This window comes from Protomyctophum parallelum, assembly GCF_964188405.1.
Source record: "Protomyctophum parallelum genome assembly, chromosome: 7".
Classification (NCBI taxonomy): domain Eukaryota; kingdom Metazoa; phylum Chordata; class Actinopteri; order Myctophiformes; family Myctophidae; genus Protomyctophum; species Protomyctophum parallelum.
Window position 1 is genome coordinate 16,269,216 of NC_139705.1, and position 19,360 is coordinate 16,288,575.

At 42.3% G+C, this 19,360-nt stretch overlaps 3 protein-coding genes across 7 annotated transcripts; 2 read left to right on the plus strand and 1 right to left on the minus strand.

The window, feature by feature from the left end:
* The first annotated feature begins 1,237 nt into the window (after nt 1-1,237).
* On the plus strand, nt 1,238-2,568 carry LOC310861391 (chemerin-like receptor 1). Its single transcript, XM_083768812.1, has one exon. The coding sequence runs from the start codon at nt 1,247-1,249 to the stop codon at nt 2,294-2,296; it is 1,050 nt and encodes a 349-aa protein (XP_083624938.1). The 5' UTR covers nt 1,238-1,246; the 3' UTR covers nt 2,297-2,568.
* A 1,129-nt stretch (nt 2,569-3,697) lies between these two features.
* Nucleotides 3,698-12,453, minus strand: etv7 (ETS variant transcription factor 7). 3 transcript variants are annotated; one of them, XM_083769184.1, is made up of 9 exons: nt 12,254-12,453; nt 11,789-11,949; nt 9,227-9,391; nt 8,259-8,429; nt 7,663-7,788; nt 5,958-6,098; nt 5,134-5,276; nt 4,740-4,840; nt 3,698-4,017 (listed from the first exon to the last, which is right to left on the minus strand). In XM_083769184.1, the coding sequence occupies exons 2-9, from the start codon at nt 11,928-11,930 to the stop codon at nt 3,849-3,851; spliced, it is 1,158 nt and encodes a 385-aa protein (XP_083625310.1). In that variant the 5' UTR covers nt 11,931-11,949; nt 12,254-12,453; the 3' UTR covers nt 3,698-3,848. The 3 variants fall into 3 exon arrangements, with proteins under 3 accessions (XP_083625310.1, XP_083625309.1, XP_083625311.1); XM_083769183.1 differs by having other exon boundaries at nt 3,699-4,017; nt 11,789-11,957; nt 12,259-12,453; XM_083769185.1 differs by lacking the exon at nt 7,663-7,788 and having other exon boundaries at nt 3,701-4,017; nt 11,789-11,957; nt 12,259-12,453.
* On the plus strand, nt 11,860-18,592 carry LOC310861643 (putative methyltransferase YdaC). 3 transcript variants are annotated; one of them, XM_083769188.1, is made up of 5 exons: nt 11,860-11,977; nt 14,731-14,816; nt 16,988-17,247; nt 17,780-17,960; nt 18,262-18,592. In XM_083769188.1, exons 3-5 carry the CDS (start codon nt 16,993-16,995, stop codon nt 18,456-18,458), a joined length of 633 nt encoding a protein of 210 aa, XP_083625314.1. In that variant the 5' UTR covers nt 11,860-11,977; nt 14,731-14,816; nt 16,988-16,992; the 3' UTR covers nt 18,459-18,592. The 3 variants fall into 3 exon arrangements, with proteins under 3 accessions (XP_083625314.1, XP_083625312.1, XP_083625313.1); XM_083769186.1 differs by lacking the exon at nt 14,731-14,816 and having other exon boundaries at nt 11,876-11,977; XM_083769187.1 differs by lacking the exons at nt 11,860-11,977; nt 14,731-14,816 and adding an exon at nt 15,527-15,638.
* Nucleotides 18,593-19,360: the final 768 nt, after the last annotated feature.

Here is a 19,360-nt window from a genome sequence, read left to right on the forward strand (position 1 = left end):
TGCCCAGACGGTTGAGCTAACCGTCCGGGCCCAAAACATAGACTTTTAAAAGCTATAAAATATAATATAAAATGTTGACCACTTGACAGCACGCCATGACACATGTGTAGGACAGGCCTTTCTGAAGATGACTACATTACTACTGTATCTCACGACCATGGTGGGCCAGCACGGCTGAGTAGCACGGCTAGGGTGCGGAAAGTCGTGCGGTACTAATTACTGGGAGCTGATGGTAGGTGTGGTGCTCCACCTCAGCAATCCATCTCCAAGGGGTCTCCCGCGTGTTACCGGCTGATACCGACAATAAGCCACTCCCGATCATCCTTCAATCGTTTAACAAAATGTGTTGTTCATGTTTGGTACAGTGAAAAGCAGGATGTGAGAGAGGAACAGGGGGGAGGAAGACCTAGAACACAATGTGAGAGCTGCTTCTACAAGCCCTTCAGGGAAACCATCAGTGGTGTACAGTGACTATAGGTACATTTACTCACGTACTGTCTGTACTTACTGTTACTTTTTTTACTTTAGTATATCACATTTTGTGTGTGTGTGTGTGTGTGTGTGTGTGTGTGTGTGTGTGTGTGTGTGTGTGTGTGTGTGTGTGTGTGTGTGTGTGTGTGTGTGTGTGTGTGTGTGTGTGTGTGTGTGTGTGTGTGTGTGTGTGTGTGTGTGTGTGTGTGTGTGTGTGTGTGTGTGCGCGCGTCTCTCTCTCCCTCCTCATCTCCATCTCCTTATGCATTTCTACTACCCCACTCTCCTCTCCTCTCCTCTCCTCTCAGTAATGGACCTGTTGGCCTGGCTCCACAAGTTAAAGCAAAGACAGATCCATTAGATGGATGAAAACGCCTGCTGTTATGTGCGCGTGTGCGTGCTACAACGTTTGTGTGTAAAACGGGGCGGGAATTTTCCCCGCCCTCAATAGCTAGGACACCCATACATACAGTACAACATACATTGAACAGGACATTCAGTTCTCTGGTTGTCATCCCTTGCACGCTGAGAGAGGTGAGCTGTTCTTACTTATATTATCTAAATATAATCACTAATTATTAAGGAAGCATCAGAGCAGTTTAAAGGCAAATAATGCATGCTTAGGAGGAAAAATCTGAAACAGAAACTGTTTCATCAACTGCTTTTGTTTTAAGTTTTAAGTCTATCACTGCCCCCTGCTGGATAAATTGTAGTATTATAAAAAAATCATGCAAGTATCTTTGTTTTGCCATTTCAGGTCTCTCACAGCAAAGTGATGGAGCAGTCAGAAGACTATGACAATGCAGAAGACTATGACAATGCAGAAGACCATGACAATGCAGAACATTTACGTTCCCTTGACATGATGGTCATCGCCGTCGAATGTCTGGTCCTCGTCGTTGGCGCGTTGGGGAACGGACTCGTCATCTGGGCGACGGGCTTCAAACTGAAGAAAACCATGAACACCGTTTGGTTCCTCAACCTCGCCGTGGTCGACCTCCTCTACATCGCCTTCCTGCCACTGACCGTGATGCATGCGGCCAATGACTGGCACTGGCCTTTAGGCAAGTTCATGTGCAAACTGCGCTCTACTGTCGACCAAGTGGCCATATTTGCCAGCGTCTATGTTCTGGTGGTCATGAGCGTCGACAGGTGTGTTTCTGTGGTGTGGCCAGTGTGGGTGCAGAACTGCCGTGGCGTGAGGACGGCGTCTTGCGTGAGTGTGGGTGTGTGGGTGCTGGCCCTGGTCCTCAGCTCCCCTCAATTCATCTTTATGGACTCTGAGCCCGACCCCTACGTCGAGAACCGCACTGAATGCGGAATCAACTTCTCCAACACCTCCGTGTTCTCCGACGAGTACGAATTCCCCGCCGTGGTTCTGCTGAGGCAGTCTCGTCAACAGGCCCAGGCCATCTCTTACTTCCTCCTGGGGTATGGGGTCCCTCTCGCCATCATCGTGTCCTGCTACGCTGTCATCATCCACCGACTCAGGAATCGCTCGCCGGCCAGCCACTCACAGGGTCGGCCCGTCAGAACCACAGCAGCTGTCATCACCTCTTTCTTCCTCTGCTTTGCTCCCTATCAAATCATGGAGATCCATGTTTTCTATGGCGTGGCTGGGAAATTGTCAGACATAGATGTGGTCTTCTATGCACTAGCCGCCTGCCTTGCATCTCTCTACCACTGCCTCAAACTGCTGCTGTATGTGCTCATTGGTCAGGATTTCAAGAAACACTCCATCCTGAAAGTGCTGGAGAGAGCCTTCACTGAAGAGGAGCCTCCATCCAACCCCTCCACAAACCTTTCCCTTTCTGATGCACAATAGGTCTTTCAATTGTTTTTTATTACGGTCAACTTTGTCATTTATAATAATAATATGATTATTATTTCACAAATACAAATAACTAGGACATTGAGTAAAATATGAAAGCCAAATTGCACATTTAATACTTTTATTTTATTTGTATCTTTACATGGCAATAGTTATAGTCTCCTCAAAGACATTTTATAATCTTCTTTTTACATAGATCTAAGCGAAGAAAGCCTCAACATCGGCTCATGGATACAAGTACAGTAGCCTACCTCACATTGAGACAATTCTACCGACAACAATATTCTATAAACATTAAAGGTATATTAATAGTGATTAGTAGGTTTCGTTTTTGGCTGTGGGACCCAGCCTTTCGTCCAATCAGGATAGAGAGGTTTTTTGACCCCCAGGGGTTAACTGGGGACAGGGAGGAACTCTATATATAAAAATATAAGTGATATTTGAATTAAGTGAAATCACTGAATATACCTTTAACACTTTATCCAAGCACTCCACTGTACTGTCCCCACAAAGACAGCGATCATGTCTGGCCAGTAATGCTCATACTTTATCTTGTTAAGCAAGATAAAGCAAGAAAAAGATAGCAATGCATGCATTGCAGTAAACACACACACAGATGTTTTATTGTTATGTGATGCAAACATGTCTGCATCCATTACATGTCTGGGTCATACTGTTAGTGTTCATTTGAATCTCAGTAGTACAAACTTGCAAACAATTCACAGTAAATCAATAATTCTATCATAGTACAAACTGTCACACACCAACTGTAACAGGAACAGTGGACACCTGGTATTCCTGGGCACTTTCTTTTGAATATGTATGTATACATTTTTGTATTAATTACTGTAGATCTGATAACGATTTGTGCATGTTAAAATCCGCCATCGGCAAGGCAAGGGCATGCATGCGGTCGCAACATGGTCCCTAACACCAAATCAAATGGGTTCAGATCTCAGCCAAGTCGCCTGAGGAGGCGTGTCTGAACTTGAAGTCTCCTGAGGTACATTTATACAGATGCATTTTCCAAAGCAAACATTTATTCTGAAATTGATTTACGTTTTGGACAAAACCTGTATCCTATCCACACCAACTAGTGTAATTGTGTACTTTGTGTAGTACAGTATGTGTACTTACTGTATTAGTAGGCTACAGTATATTATAAAATAAATAAAATCCATTAAGCCATTCATCTTTGAAAATACGAGCAACTCTGCTTTTCGGGCCTGTTTCAGCTGAAAGACTGTTGGTATGCGCCTCCCCAGGGACAGCACCAGTGGGTTTGTTCCCCATGGAGGGTGTTATTGTATATCTATCTCCTTAATGTTTAACGATGGTTGTTTAATTGTGCCAAGCAGGAGAAAAAAATAGCAGAGCATAATGCCAAGATGAAATACTATATGCACACTTGTATTCTCATTCTATAATTATAATAGTATATAATAGTTCAATCTATTTGTGAGCTATCTGACTGAAATTACAGTAATTACATTACAAATGTAATTACTGTATTTAAATTATAAATAAATACACATTTATTTAAATGTCACTGAGGCTCTGACAGAGGAGAGGAAGGTTCAGGAGAAACCTCTAAGTTGTCCTCGTTGAACTCGTACGAAGGAAGGCGATCAGGGCTGTTCCCAACGACAGGTGGAGTGGTTTTCTTATAAACACTGTCAAAATGCTTCCTGATGTCCTCGGGGGTCTTCAGAAACCTGAGAAAAAGGGTTGCAAAAGTCTCAGATATCTGGTATGTATCATAATCTGTAGTGTCCAGATCATTATTTAGCTAGCTTACTTTTTTCACCCAGTGTCAATGATTTAATGTAATCCTGGGTGCTACACTCCCTCTGACAACCTGGGGAGAGCAAGGGACTGACCTCATGCTTCCTTCCATGCATGAGGAGGAGTCCAAGTGGGTGGAAGCCTATCACATTGACATCTGCATTCTATATCTGCTGTTACCTGGCTGTTCCTTTCATTGCATTAGGGGCAGACTACATTTACATTTAAACTTTCTCACTAATGTGGCCCTGTCTTCTTGGGTCTTGGATCTTCAATGGATCTTGGATGCAGTCCTTGAATAGATCTGTAGCTCAGTCGGGTAGCTCAGTCGATAGAGCTTGCGCCTTAATTTGGACCACAAGTTCATGGGTTCGATCCCGGGCACCGCCAACTCAGCGAATGAGTATAGCACGGCTTAGTGCAACAAGTCGTGCAGGAAGTACTGGGAGCTGATGAATCCATCTCCCAGGGGTCTAGCGCATTGTAACGGATAGACTCCCGCGTGTTACTGGCTGATACCGACACTAAGCCACTCCCGACCTACTTCTTTGCATGAGGTCATTTAGTTAATTAAAAAATATCTTAATGTTTTATCTAGAACTAGAGACAGTCTACTTTTTGCAGTTGTTTTATAGAACCGAGGCACACCAACCTGAACGTCAGTTTCTGTCCAAGCTCCTTCTTAATGATATTGAGTTTGTAGTAGTGCCTCAAAGCACGGGACATCTTTTCATAGGTCATGTTGATTCGGTTCTGTGAAAATGGATCACACTTCATTAATGCCCAGTGGCCCCATCATCTCTCACTCCTTTTGCTATGTTGCTAATGTATGTATGTGTTCGATTGATTCCTTTTTAGATTAATCAAACAATCAAGAGGCATGTTTATTTATGAATCAATAAATAAAATAAAAAATTAAAAGAATCTTATCGATTAAATCAATCTGTTTAACAGTTATAGTATATCCGATCTAACTAGCTCAGAATGCGCCTCGTTGTGTAGTTCAATTATAGTTGCTGTGTTTGAAAATGCTTGTCTCCACTAACTTTGTGGTTTCCCCAGAGTCGTGCCAGTCCGTTGGGGTCAACCACCCTGAACACCATTGTGTCCTGGTCGTCCCAGCGGATGTAGCTGTGGTAGCGCTGGTCACAGAGGAGGTGGTACACATAGTCCCACAGCAGCTTGCACTCTGCTCAGCATTCAGGCATGACAAATGAAACGCATACATTTGTAACTGCCTTTGGTATAATTTTTCAGCATCGTTATAAGAGATATAATTATACAGTCTTTACACACTGGATGTGTGACAAACTTCATGTAGTGCAGGATGCTTCATTCGTACCGGTTGATGACTTTGACCGTGTCCTTTAAAACAAAATATTACACTCTCATGTTGTAAACAATTTGCCAGTGTGTGTAAAATGGTACATTTTATTTATTTATTATAGCGCCTTTATCCAAGGCGCTTTACATAGATTCTGCATTACATTCACCCATTCATACACCGATGGCAGAGGAAACCATGCAAGGCACCAACCTGCACACATCGGGAGCAATTAGGGTTTCGGGAGCAATTAGGGCGTCTTGCTCAAGGACACTTCGACACTAACTCTGGGGGAGCCCAGCATTGAACTGGAAACCTCACAGTTTCCATCCAGCTGCTCTATCGGCCACTCTACCCCTGAGCCACTGCCGGGGCAGTATAGTATAGTAACTCTATCATGTATAATGATAATAATGAACTTAAGTTACTGGCGACTGTCCATCCAAAGGGATAGGAAATAGGATGCTTTCCTTGTCAGTTGAAACACGTTCTACCAATATGGCACACACCTAAACCGACTTCTCTTAAAAATTACATAATATTTACCTGGGATGCGGCCGTTGGCTTCGCGTGGCAGACTCCTGGGTCTCAGCTGATTGGCCAGGTTGAGAGGCTCCGCCTCCCTGAGGCCAAGAATGTTTGGACAAGACTCAACGTGAGGGCAAGTACAGCCATGTGTGGACATATCTGCAGTGGTGGAAAATATACTCATTTGTTTTAAGTAAAAGTATCAATACCATAATCTAGAAATACTCCATTACAAGTAAAAGTCCGGAATTCAAAATGTACTTGAAAAGTACTAATGTATTGGTATCAAATTATCAAAATGTACTTAAAGTACAAAAGTAGAAAGTAGTCATTATGCACAATGTCCAATTCCAAAAATCATTTGAAAATATCAGATCTATACAAGCTTGTAGATTGGCTATTTTCAAATGGCCCGAAATGTATATAGGGTTGAAGACTAAAGTTTTCAAATAAATGTAGTGGAGTAAAAGTACAATATTTGCCTCTGAGATGTAGTGGAGTAGAAGTAAAAGTACTGGAAATTGGTAATACTCAAGTAAAGTACAAATACTTCAAATCATGTGTACAGAGACATTATGAGAATGAAGAAAGAGATACAGAGTTAGAGATACTGTACATAGAGAGAGATAGAGGGAGAGACATATGGATCCAGAGACAGAAAGACACACAAAGTACACCACAAACTTCGCAGAGTTAATGTATCCATTTGTAACTAAAGTGTACTATATATAACCAAATTTGTTTCATTTGTACACTCTCAGAGTTGAAAAGGTGCCATTTCAGACCATGTATCTGCAGTAATTAGGCTGGTTTGCCTTCAACTTCACATTACAGATTTACAGATTTACCACAAAAATAAGTTGGTGTAGTTTTCAGGAAGGGGAAGAACAATAGAGAGGGAAGGACAGAAAACAAAAAAAAGTTCAGGTATTAAAATATTCCTGATGATTCTATAATACCAGAGTGGTGCCCGTTGGACACTGGCCTACTTGGAACGATGCAAGTTGGAAATGCATGCCCCACCCAGTTATTATGTCTGTGTCCCGTTTATGCCCATATATGGAGTTCTTTGATCAGGCATGCCCAAATATGGAGTCTATGCAGATGTCAGAACATCATTGTGATGTCAGAACAGGCTAACAATTGGCTAGTTTGGGCCCTGTCCAGAGCCTGGGCAGTCATAGTAAATGCGACCTGCTGTCGTAATTAAGCCCATATATGGAGATCCCTGATGTCATCAATATTGGCCAGCAACTCTACATCTGACCTCAAACCCTTATATCTCCATATATGGATATATGTCAGAACCTGTTCATTCCATGTTGATCCTTCCCCATCCATCCTTCCTCTTTGATGTCTCCCTTTTAACTGATACCTGTCCATTCAAACTCTAGACGGGTCTGCCCCAAAGTTATTAGTGCAGCCGTGCCCTGCAGTCGGTGAAAAGAGTTCTCAACAGGCCCAAAATTAAGGCCCGGCCCTCATCAAACCCTGTACACTCAAGAGAATGTCCCCGCTACCACCCTTAGATCTCCATATATGGAGCTGACCTGTTCTGACATTCCATATGTTGATCTCACCTCATCAAAGACTCAAGACGTGCTCCTTATGGCCAGTACAGAATTCATTCCATGTTGATCTGACCACCCATGCCAAGGCACCAGAGCTCGCCCAGCAGTCTGCCGTCAACGAGGCGGATAGATAAGAATGATATTATACCCACTAGTGTGTGTGTTCTGAGAAGGCTGTGATGGCTGGTGGTCCATGAGAGGTGATGATATGGGTTCTATCTGGCTGGTCACGCTGCTCACAGTGGCTATAGGCATTGTGTTGCTGTAGACAGTGGAAACTGGAACATAGAAATATACGGAAGTGTGGCTAACTTAAAGGGAAAGTAAAAGTCAATTTCACCAACTGAACATTTTCACATGAAGTACAGTATATGTGTTAAAGATTGTCATACTGTACTTCTCTGCCAGGGGTGCATTTCACGGAACAAAGCTGATTCCCATGCTCTTGTGAAACAGTGGACAGAAGTGCCTCAATAGATGAGTGTGAGAGTGAGCGTGAGTGCGTGCGTGCGTGCGTGCGTGCGTGCGTGCGTGCATGCGTGCGTGCGGACGGACACTGCAGGCGTTTTGTTTTCACAATAGAAAGGAAAGCCTGGGCAAACCGAGCCACATTTCCTGGTCTAGGAGTGGGAGTGAATTACAGTGCAGAGGGACGTCACTCCAAATTTGGTGACATCAGTGTTCTCTGCTGACCAGGCTACCTAAACTATAAATGTAGTAGAATTACATTTTTTGCTGTTCTTCTGACCTTGGTTTCCATCTGTTGTGTGAGTGTTGTGATTGATGGGAATTTGGATGATGCCGGCATTGGCCTGGGTGGCACCACCATGGGCAGATGAGTTCAGGGAGCTTCCAGTTACACCTGCTGCACCCGTCCTGTGCTGTTTGACACACTGCAGCAGCTCATACAGAACATCACCTGGGTGGAAAGAGAGACATGTGTATTTGTCATTGCCCATGTGCATGTTTATTGGCATAGCAAGCATCATGGATACGGGAGGCGCTCCGAGGCGCCCACAAGGTTCTCCAGCTTGGCATCACAAGTTCACAGGTGAAAAGGAGTGGGGTTTTGTTGCCACAAATAAAAAAACGAAATCCCTGATATCTTTTTGTTTCCAATGGGATTTCTCAATCTACATAATAACCCGGCCGGCTGGCGTAGCCGTCTAAGCACCTCACAGCATGTTGTGGATTCGACTCCCGATCACGACATCCTTCAATGTATCAATAAAGGCAGAAAAAGACCCCAAAGAAATATTCGTTGCTGTTGGGAGGAAACCACCTAACTCCATTTTTGAGGGTTTTGATTATTTTCGTCTGTGTGTAGTTTCGAAAATATTGAACCAATGGAAAGTAGTAAAGAAAACCCTCTCCATTCGATCCTCAAACTATCTGCTAAAGCAACTAACTGCACTACCTCTCTTCTTCTTCTCGTGTAAGTAATTGGCAATATATGAAGTCACAACACCAACTTTGATGAGGCAGTATTGCTTTGTTTTCCTTAATTTCCTGAAAGTTTTATATATTTCCATTTCCTGGAAAATGTTTGGAGTTTCTTCCCGACAGCTGAGATATATGCCAATTATTTATATGCCATTTATTTATCTCGATACATGCCGTCTCTCGCGACATTGATATGTTTACCTTGCATGACGATACCTCGATGAAGGTACAGTTTAGTCTTATTAGTCACTGCATGTGCAATAATGTCTATACCTGAGCTGGGGCAGCGTCTTCTGAAGTCTTCTTTGGTGAGCAGACAGAGGGCTCGTCCGTTCATTTCAAAATGTCCTTTCTCTGGTCGACGCAGACAGTACTCCTTCTGGGCCCAGTGGAGCCAGTGGGACACGTCCTCTTTGTCCCACAGTGATGGGTTTATTCCTGCGTGGGGAAGAGAGACAACATTATGTCTTTATCCCACCCACAGTGATGGGTTTATTCCTGCATGGGGAAGAGACGCAACATTATGTCTTTGTCCCACAGTGATGGGTTTATTCCTGCATGGGGAAGAGAGACAACATTATGTCTTTGTCCCACAGTGATGGGTTTATTCCTGCATGGGGAAGAGAGACAACATTATGTCTTTGTCCCACAGTGATGGGTTTATTCCTGCATGTGGAAGAGAGACAACATTATGTCTTTGTCCCACAGTGATGGGTTTATTCCTGCATGTGGAAGAGAGACAACATTATGTCTTTGTCCCACAGTGATGGGTTTATTCCTGCATGTGGAAGAGAGACAACATTATGTCTTTGTCCCACAGTGATGGGTTTATTCCTGCATGTGGAAGAGAGACAACATTATGTCTTTGTCCCACAGTGATGGGTTTATTCCTGCATGTGGAAGAGAGACAACATTATGTCTTTGTCCCACAGTGATGGGTTTATTCCTGCATGGGGAAGAGAGACAACATTATGTCTTTGTCCCACAGTGATGGGTTTATTCCTGCATGAGGAAGAGAGACAACATTATGTCTTTGTCCCACAGTGATGGGTTTATTCCTGCATGGGGAAGAGACACAACATTATGTCTTTGTCCCACAGTGATGGGTTTATTCCTGCATGGGGAAGAGAGACAACATTATGTCTTTGTCCCACAGTGATGGGTTTATTCCTGCATGGGGAAGAGACACAACATTATGTCTTTGTCCCACAGTGATGGGTTTATTCCTGCATGGGGAAGAGAGACAACATTATGTCTTTGTTCCACAGTGATGGGTTTATTCCTGCATGAGGAAGAGACGCAACATTATGTCTTTGTCCCACAGTGATGGGTTTATTCCTGCATGGGGAAGAGAGACAACATTATGTCTTTGTCCCACAGTGATGGGTTTATTCCTGCATGGGGAAGAGAGACAACATTATGTCTTTGTCCCACAGTGATGGGTTTATTCCTGCATGGGGAAGAGAGACAACATTATGTCTTTGTCCCACAGTGATGGGTTTATTCCTGCATGAGGAAGAGAGACAACATTATGTCTTTGTCCCACAGTGATGGGTTTATTCCTGCATGGGGAAGAGACACAACATTATGTCTTTGTCCCACAGTGATGGGTTTATTCCTGCATGGGGAAGAGAGACAACATTATGTCTTTGTCCCACAGTGATGGGTTTATTCCTGCATGGGGAAGAGACACAACATTATGTCTTTGTCCCACAGTGATGGGTTTATTCCTGCATGGGGAAGAGAGACAACATTATGTCTTTGTCCCACAGTGATGGGTTTATTCCTGCATGAGGAAGAGACACAACATTATGTCTTTGTCCCACAGTGATGGGTTTATTCCTGCATGGGGAAGAGAGACAACATTATGTCTTTGTCCCACAGTGATGGGTTTATTCCTGCATGGGGAAGAGACACAACATTATGTCTTTGTCCCACAGTGATGGGTTTATTCCTGCGTGGGGAAGAGACACAACATTATGTCTTTATTTCATAATCATGACCTAACCTGACTCCGCAAGATGGGGTCGGTATTGAGATCACACTTGTGAAACAAATGTGATTGTGAGGCAAGTGTCTTCCGTCTACTGTAACCTCGCCTCATCAGGCTTTCCACCTCGGAGGAAAGCCTGGTCTCTGTTTCAAAAGTCTGTATGATCCGGTCGGGAGCGGATGATATCGTTACGTCATAGTATTGTTTTGTAGTCGACAGGCAGGAACAATCAAACGGAACGTCCTTTTCCCTCAAACCGGAAGAATAACAATAAAAGCTCTCGTAGCCTGCAGCTTTTATTGAGAAAAATCGGTTTGAGGGAAAAGGACGTTCCGTTTGATTGTCCCTGCCTGTCGACTACAAAACAATACTACAACATAACGTAACGATATCATCTTCTCCCGACCGGATCATATACCCGAAATGGTGCCCAGGCTAGTCTACTGTGGTCATGCCATTCACATGTCAGAGAAAGACAGTATCCTCGCTTCAAAATCTGTTGTGCATCTACATGCCGTTTTACGGTTAGGTGAAGTGATGGTGCTAAAAAAAACACAACATTTGAAAAGTTGAATTTCATGTTATAGAACCTTTAAAGCAGAATGATTTCTTTTTTTACATTTTGCCTGCATACATGCAGGTTATTAATGGCACCCCAACGTTCAGCAGCTGTCACAGATTCCCATGGGGAAAGCTGAATTTCAATCTTTGTGAGATGTGTTACTAGACACCTTTACAAACACATCGGTGAAGAAATGTATAGGCCTATATAGCAATTTATTCACAGATAATAATTGCTACTATTCCGAGCTGATCCACTGTGAAGGGAGGGAGGGACTCACTCAGGCGTCCAGGTAGATGCCACAGGTCTCCCTGGGTTGACAGACAGGCTAGAGGAAGCTGCTCGGCAGGAGCAGGAGGGGAGACACATGCTGCTGTAGTAGGAACCATAACTGGTCTGCCTGACGTTACTGACCACAACATGGGCAAAGGACTGGTTCCTCTATCGTTCTACAAAACACAACAGACAAGTAGATCAGAAGAATATTATATTTAGAATAATTAATTATATTTATATTAGGCTATACCTGCTGTAGCTATAGCCTAATATTATTATATTATTATTATATATTATTCATGTTTTTCAACACCCCCGCCCCCCTTTACTATCAAAGGTATCCATTTGTATATAGGCTAATAGTAGACAAAATTTACATGTTTAAAACTACTGTAAAAGACATATGTCAAAATAGTGAAAGTAAGTAGGCTAGAAGCATATTTTCCTTCGTGCCCTCGGATCACATGACTATACCTTGTTCAGATGTGATGGGGAGACGGTCACGGTTTCCATGCCTTTTTTGTTTGTTCGTTTTAAATAATCAGATGATTAATTGTCCAACTTCCTGATCAAGGTGCACGTCTGTCAGATAGGCCTATACAGCTTTTTAGACGCGGATCAGTTCAAAGCGCGCTCATTTCCAGTAAACGCTACAATTAGTTGCGTAAAACTGGGCTAGATCCTTTCCGGGAAATGAAAACGAAACGACCGGTTGTGCAATCAATTTGACAGTTGAGCTGCGTGATCCTGTTGGGACCCATTCACATAACACCGTAACACGTATATGCAATTAATCAACCTTAAGCGCGAGCGCACGCTATCCTCCTGTTTTAAATAGTTTAGCTATACAGCAGTATACAGAATGCCCGTTTATATGACAATAAACTTAGCCCAAATAGGCATGTCAATATCATAACTTTCACTTTCATTAATGAAGAATTACAGACTTTTATTTTATTTTTTATCAAGTCCATCAAAAATATATATTTTTAATAACACAACAATACGAGAACAATGAGCAGTTGTAGCATTAATAAAGCAAAATTAATATCCCTCACCTTCAGCTAGATAATTTAGGATACATAATTATCAATGTGGTATAGTTGCTGACAGTAGCCTTCTATGCATGCACCCTCATCTGGGAACAGTGTGTCCAACTGTCCAAGCGTCTTGAAATGAATTCTTTATAATGCATGCTGCTCCTGTAGCCTAAATCAAGACACTGAACTTGCAGATCTGCCATTTTTTCCATCCAAATGCATTATATGGTTAAATGGGCCCTATAAGAGATGCAGAAATTAAGTGCCCTTCTGGGCACAGGTCTCCACCAGGAGGATAGGAGAGTGTGTGATGTTTGGCATGTGTGTGTGTGTGCATGTGTGTGTGTGTGTGTGTGTGTGTGTGTGTGTGTGTGTGTGTGTGTGTGTGTGTGTGTGTGTGTGTGTGTGTGTGTGTGTGTGTGTGTGAGACGCAACTTGGCCTGTTGTAGCGCCACCATGAGGTTGATTTGAAAACTGTCAAGTGGCATTTCTTCAGGCATGCACGGCTTGGGATACACTGCCATGTCTTCCTTCTCAGAATGCATTTCTTTCATGTGGATTATTTCCAAGGGATTCGATTTCCCAAAAGTTGCGTAACTGATCTGACAGTGCCTGTTCCTCTCCGACGCTGATGTGCATCACTTCAATATGTCCACAACTTCAGTTATGATATTTAGCGTGGTGACTTCTCCTTGCACCAGCCATCCAAATACACTTTCCATTGCAACTATAGTCCTTTATTCAGTCTCTCCATTTTTCCTGTGACCATTTTCCAATATTGGTCTCCAGGACTCCTAATTCCACTGCATCCATCCCTATGATGGGTACATCTGCTATGGGCATTCCTTTTGCTTCCAAGTCCCTCCTTATCTTTCCGTTTGGCGCTTTAATCATAGAAGAGCTCAACTTGGGTGTTTCCAATAAATGGACATCAATGCTTTGATTGTTCTTAATATTTCTCAAACGAGCCTTCACTTACCTGCAGGTAATTCTCTGGGGTGTTTTGGAACCAAAGCAAAATGTTTAGGAGTAATTTAAACATGTTTGTGTGTGTGTGTGTGTGTGTGTGTGTGTGTGTGTGTGTGTGTGTGTGTGTGTGTGTGTGTGTGTGTGTGTGTGTGTGTGTGGGAATAGGCATGCACGGCTGGATATGTGGATATATGCACGGCTTGGGAAATCCGTGGATATGCACGCTATCCGTGGATATGCTCCTGAGGAGGAGGATTCTAAAAACGACTTATAAATCCTAAAGCCTTGTTTATACTTCACTGTGCAACGGTCCTATGCTGGAAAATAGCAGATATGCAAACTCACAGCACATCTCATTCAAGATTTCCAAATGGTATCACAGTGAAAGTGAAGTTACTCTCTATCATACAGCCCTGATCAGTGGTTCCCAAACGTTTTAGTTCAAGACCCAAAAGAGAATTAGACTGCCTGGGAGGCTGCATTGCGTTGCATTAGAGCTATGGATCAGAGCTACCTCACCTGGGACCCAAACTAGTGAAAATAGATCAGATATTTAATTTTCACTACTTCTTAAACATTTTGTTTTTTAATTTATGGAATTTCTTAGATTTTTATTTTATTTTCTCCATGAAGTTACTGGGGGTGGAATATTTGAATTTGTTTTTAATTAATTAAAAAAAGGCTTTTTGTTAATGGTTTTTAAAAATGTTTTGTTGAAATAATGATAATTTTAGGCTATACATTTTTCATTTGGGGGGGAAATGAGGTGCCCACTCTTTCTTGGTACATATGTACCCTGTTACCATTCAGGGGCATATAGGGTCTATACATGTCCTTTCCAATTGAGCTGGGATCATCATCTGCTGATTGCTACAAATGCTTGGTAGGAGGAAAAGAGTATAATTAATTAATTAATTTCTTCTTTCTTTTTCCATAGAGCACCTAACCTAAGAAGTGCAGAGGCAGGCAGTATACTTTGCCGTGCAGCCATCTGGTACAAGAAGTGTACAGAACTCTGGTAAAGTAAGGGATGATTGTGGTGTGATTGTGGAGGACATTGTGGTTTAACCGGCTACTTGAATGTCTAATACAGTGGTTTTCAACCCTTTTCATATCATTTATTCTGCATTTGAGTCACGGACTACCATTTACAAAACTAAATAATATTTTGTTGTCGTTGGATAAGATTTATTTTGTCCACAATTCCATGCTGTATTGCTGTAGGTATCATTAGCAGCGTTAACAGGCAAACGTTGACCAAAATGACAGTTCTAAATTCTCTATTTGTGTAGACTTCTTGTAAATTAATTAAATGCAGACGTTTAACAATATTTTTACTCTTGAGAGCATTAAATGAAGATCTAATAAGGGTCCATTTGGTTATACCAACTCTCCACCATCATTTAGCTGGGGACCACCTGGTACCACCTCAAGGACCACTGGTGGTGGTCCCCGGACCACTGGTTGAAAACCACTGATCTAATATAAACATCCAGATGCACTCCTATTGACCTGTTCTGTTCTCATGCAATAGTTACTGTAGTGAGAGACAGCAGCAATTCTCCACTCTACTGGACTGTATTCAAAAGTATAGGATTTAAACCCCTTGTCTGTGGAGGGCAGTATTAAACTTCTCAGTGTACAGCACCTGCTAGAAAACATGAGAAGAAGAAGAAAAGGAAGAAGAAGAAAAGAGGTTAAGACAAGTTGTTCCATGATTCAGGAACAGAGGGGCGAGACGTGAGACAGACATGCACGCAGTTATAGATGGTTGTAGGCTACTAGTATAGTCAACTACAGGTTCACATATTGCCTGATTTTGAATTAAAAAACACCAGCTTTGTGGTATGTATTCAAGATAAACGTATGCCATTATAATGAGAAAAGCTATATTTATTTATAGCTTTGTGGGATTAGGGATATAGTTGTCAAACTGTCAGTGTTAATGGAATGCTTGGACAAAAATAGACTGTATACATGAGCACATGTTTTTGACAACCATTATTCCATTACTATATTTTAATCAGTTTTACAGAGACACGCAGAGATGCTGCACATATTTCCCCTGAGTATGTTCAAACACATATACTTTAGTTTCCCTGCAAAGTTGTATCTTCAAATGTCATCATAATGGACTTTGGAACAGTGAACCTAATGGTTCACTGGGCTTAGACAGCCTAGTCAAACCAAAGCTTTTTCAGATTGCAAGTCCAACAACAAAAATATTTTTGGAAACTTCCTACTAATTATTAAGAAAAATAAAAAAGTACTCTGAATAGTTCATGAATTGAGTTCAATCTGATGAGGGCCAGCAGTCCAAAAAGTCAATTAGTAATAAGTAAATTAAAAACAGCCACCAGCGTTACTATGTAGTACTACTAGGTATACATAATGGTGTTTTAAGAATTTTTAATATAAATAAATAAATGTGTCTTCCTGTAATGAAGGGCTTCACTCACTTTCACGTGATATGTGTATTTGACAGGTTGCCAGAGCTATCCAAAGTATCTAACTAACCTACAGTATCGAAGTATGACATCACAAACTCCATATATGGACTTATGGAGTCGGCTGAGATTTGATCTAGTTCTGAGTCAGAACTATCGTGACATCAGTGAGATGTCAGGAGCATCCGTCATCCCTTGAGTTTAGAGATGGAAACAGTATTTCCAACACTCTTCGCCTATACAGTATCTCCCAGGTGTGACTTCTCAAGGCTATATTCACATTCAACCTTCAAGTGCGCTTGACCAGCTCTCATCAAGAGAGACTCCATCACCTTCCGTACGAGCCAGGGTATTTGGCCGTACAACCCATTATTTCTGCATTATACAGGGATCTAGACATCTCGGTTAAGTTCTTACCAGACACCACTGCGGTGGGTTCTAGTCTAGACTCGGACAACCAGTCCCCAATTGAGTAGTATTTTTTACTTCCAACAGTCGTTTGTATCATTAACATTAATCCATATAGAGACACAATGTGTGAAACACTCACACATCATACTGTATCTTGCAGTAGCCTATCAGCTGTTTGCAGGTTTCAACAGAAGGTAAATGGTGACTATACAGTAATATTAAGAATGTAAATTCACAAGTGGTGAAGGTATAGTCTACATCTCCACCACTGTATGTTATTTTGGGTGTTTGCTTAAGACAGTTCTGATAAATAAACAGACTTCTCTTTTGTTTCAGCCATCATGTGGTCTACTAGACTGGGCCAGCAGTTGGGCCTTCCCACCCGTTCAGTTCTAGGGTGGCTGGTCAGCAAGTTCCTGACCAGGAACAACCGGCTTCTGGAGGAAAACGCTGTGAAGCTGTGTGGCATCCTGCCTGGACACACGGTTCTGGAGCTGGGCCACGGGCCCGGGCTGGGACTGCAGGCAGCAGCCATGCTGCTCAAAGAACCTGCAGGCCGCCTCATAGGGGTGGATTACTCAAAGTACATGCATCAGGTAGTGTTTATTCTTGAGCAGTATAGTCAATGTGAATGGAGTATTTGTATGAATAGAATAGAATACTATAGGTTGCCACTGCCATCACTGCCGCAGGGGTACAGTATATCCGGTAGAGCAGCTGGATGCGAGTTTCAAAGTTAGATTCCGGGCTCCCCCAGAGTTGGTGTCGAAGTGTCCTTGAGCGAGACTCTGAAACCCTAATTGCTCCTGATGTGCATGTTGGTGCCTTGCATGTTTCTCTGCCATCGGTGTATGAATGTGTGTATGAATGGGTGAATGTAATGCACAATCTACGTAAAGCGCTTTGGATAAAAGCACTGTCTATATACATACATGCACCATTTAGCATTTACTAAGTCTAGAGGGTTTTAGTGGTTAAAATATACCACAATCACATAATAGGCTACACATGATCTCATTCTCTGTAGGTGGCTGAAAATAAACTGTAATATTCAGCTAATTGAAGATTTCACTCAACCCTAAATATCATGCCACGTTTGGAATCATTCCATGTTTTTTTTTCTTGCAGATGGCAAGTGAAGTGATGAAAGATCTTTTGGCCAGTGGGAAGGTGACCCTGTACCACTGTGACGTAGCAGCCATGCCCCTGGCAGACAGCACCGTAGACAGAGTGTTTCACTGTAACTGCTACTACTTCTGGCCTGACCTCAGGAAAGCTGCTTCAGAGATACATAGGGTCATGAAACCAGGTAGGCTATTTCTTTCAAAATTACTTACTTACTTGTTGACTTAGAATTGTAGCTATTTACATCTATAAATACAGGCTATCAAATCAATGACTACCTCTGGAATGATATCTTGTTTCTATGAAGTCTGCTTCAAATACCCTCTTTTAAAGTGCTACCTGAATGCTATTACTTTTCTTGCCTTTTTATAGTGGTAACACATTGGCATTTTTTGTGTTCACTTTGTCTGGAGGCACTTATGTTTTACAGGACATTTCATTTAGTTTAAACCTGTGGCTTCTTTTTGTTCCCCTACTTGGTCCAGGAGGCCTCATGGTGACAACGTTGAGACTGGACCGGATAGCTTACTTTGCGTCCAAGCGGGTAATGCCGGGAGAGAACTGGCGCCCGGAGGCCTACATGGCAGCTCTGAAAGACTCTGGCTTCTCTGACGTCGACATGGACGACAAGCAGGACCGTGGCATCACATTTCAGACTATCTATGCCACTGCCTCAAAATGACATTCTTCGACTTATGACGACTCCACGATTTATGAGAGTCTAACTTCTCCCTTAAGCCCAAACCACACCAATGATTCAACATGCAACTCCTTGCAACCAAGGTTGCGACACGGTATACGCAAACAATGCGACCGCCTAGGGGCCGATTCATACTCCTATTTTAGAGCCGAATAAAAGTTGGTTCGGTGCTGTAAAGCCTACAATTTGACGTCATTTGAGGTTCGGGGGGGCGGGTACCGTCCTAAAGTCGGCTCTTCGGTGCTACTGAAAGTTTCTGACGAGCCGAAATCATTTCGGCACTACAGCGCTGAAACAGCGGTAAAATAGGAGTATGAATCGGCCCTATGTCCCCGGGAGTTGCTGGAAGCAACACAGGCTAGGAAGGTTGTACGGTGACAAACTAGATCGTGAGTAAAGTTCACTTTGAGCTGCATCCAACCTTTTTTCTTTCACTCTGTAGTACAGAGTGTACAGAGTTTGTACATACAGTATAAGTATAGTGTCTTATATTTTGTGATGATATTGATATATTGTTATTTTTCATGTCATGTTTATGAATTGAACAGGACCCAAATTAAAACAAGACTGCAAGGATTTTTTCTTCTTGGTGCTATTCCTTTTAGATTCCTTTTTCCTTCTAGTGTTTGATTGTACACTGTTTTACATTTCTGTCTAATAAAGTATTCAATCAATCAAACAATAAATCAGATTTTATGTCAGTAAACCTGTGGTTCCAATGACCTGGATGTTTTTGTCTTTATGATGTTGGGTGGAAACCTTGTGTGTTATCAGGAAATGGGTTCCAGGAAATCCAATGTATTATTTAGTCACACAACTTCTTGTCTTAATACATTATAAGCTATAGAATATGTATAAACACTCTACTGTAAAATGTACACAGT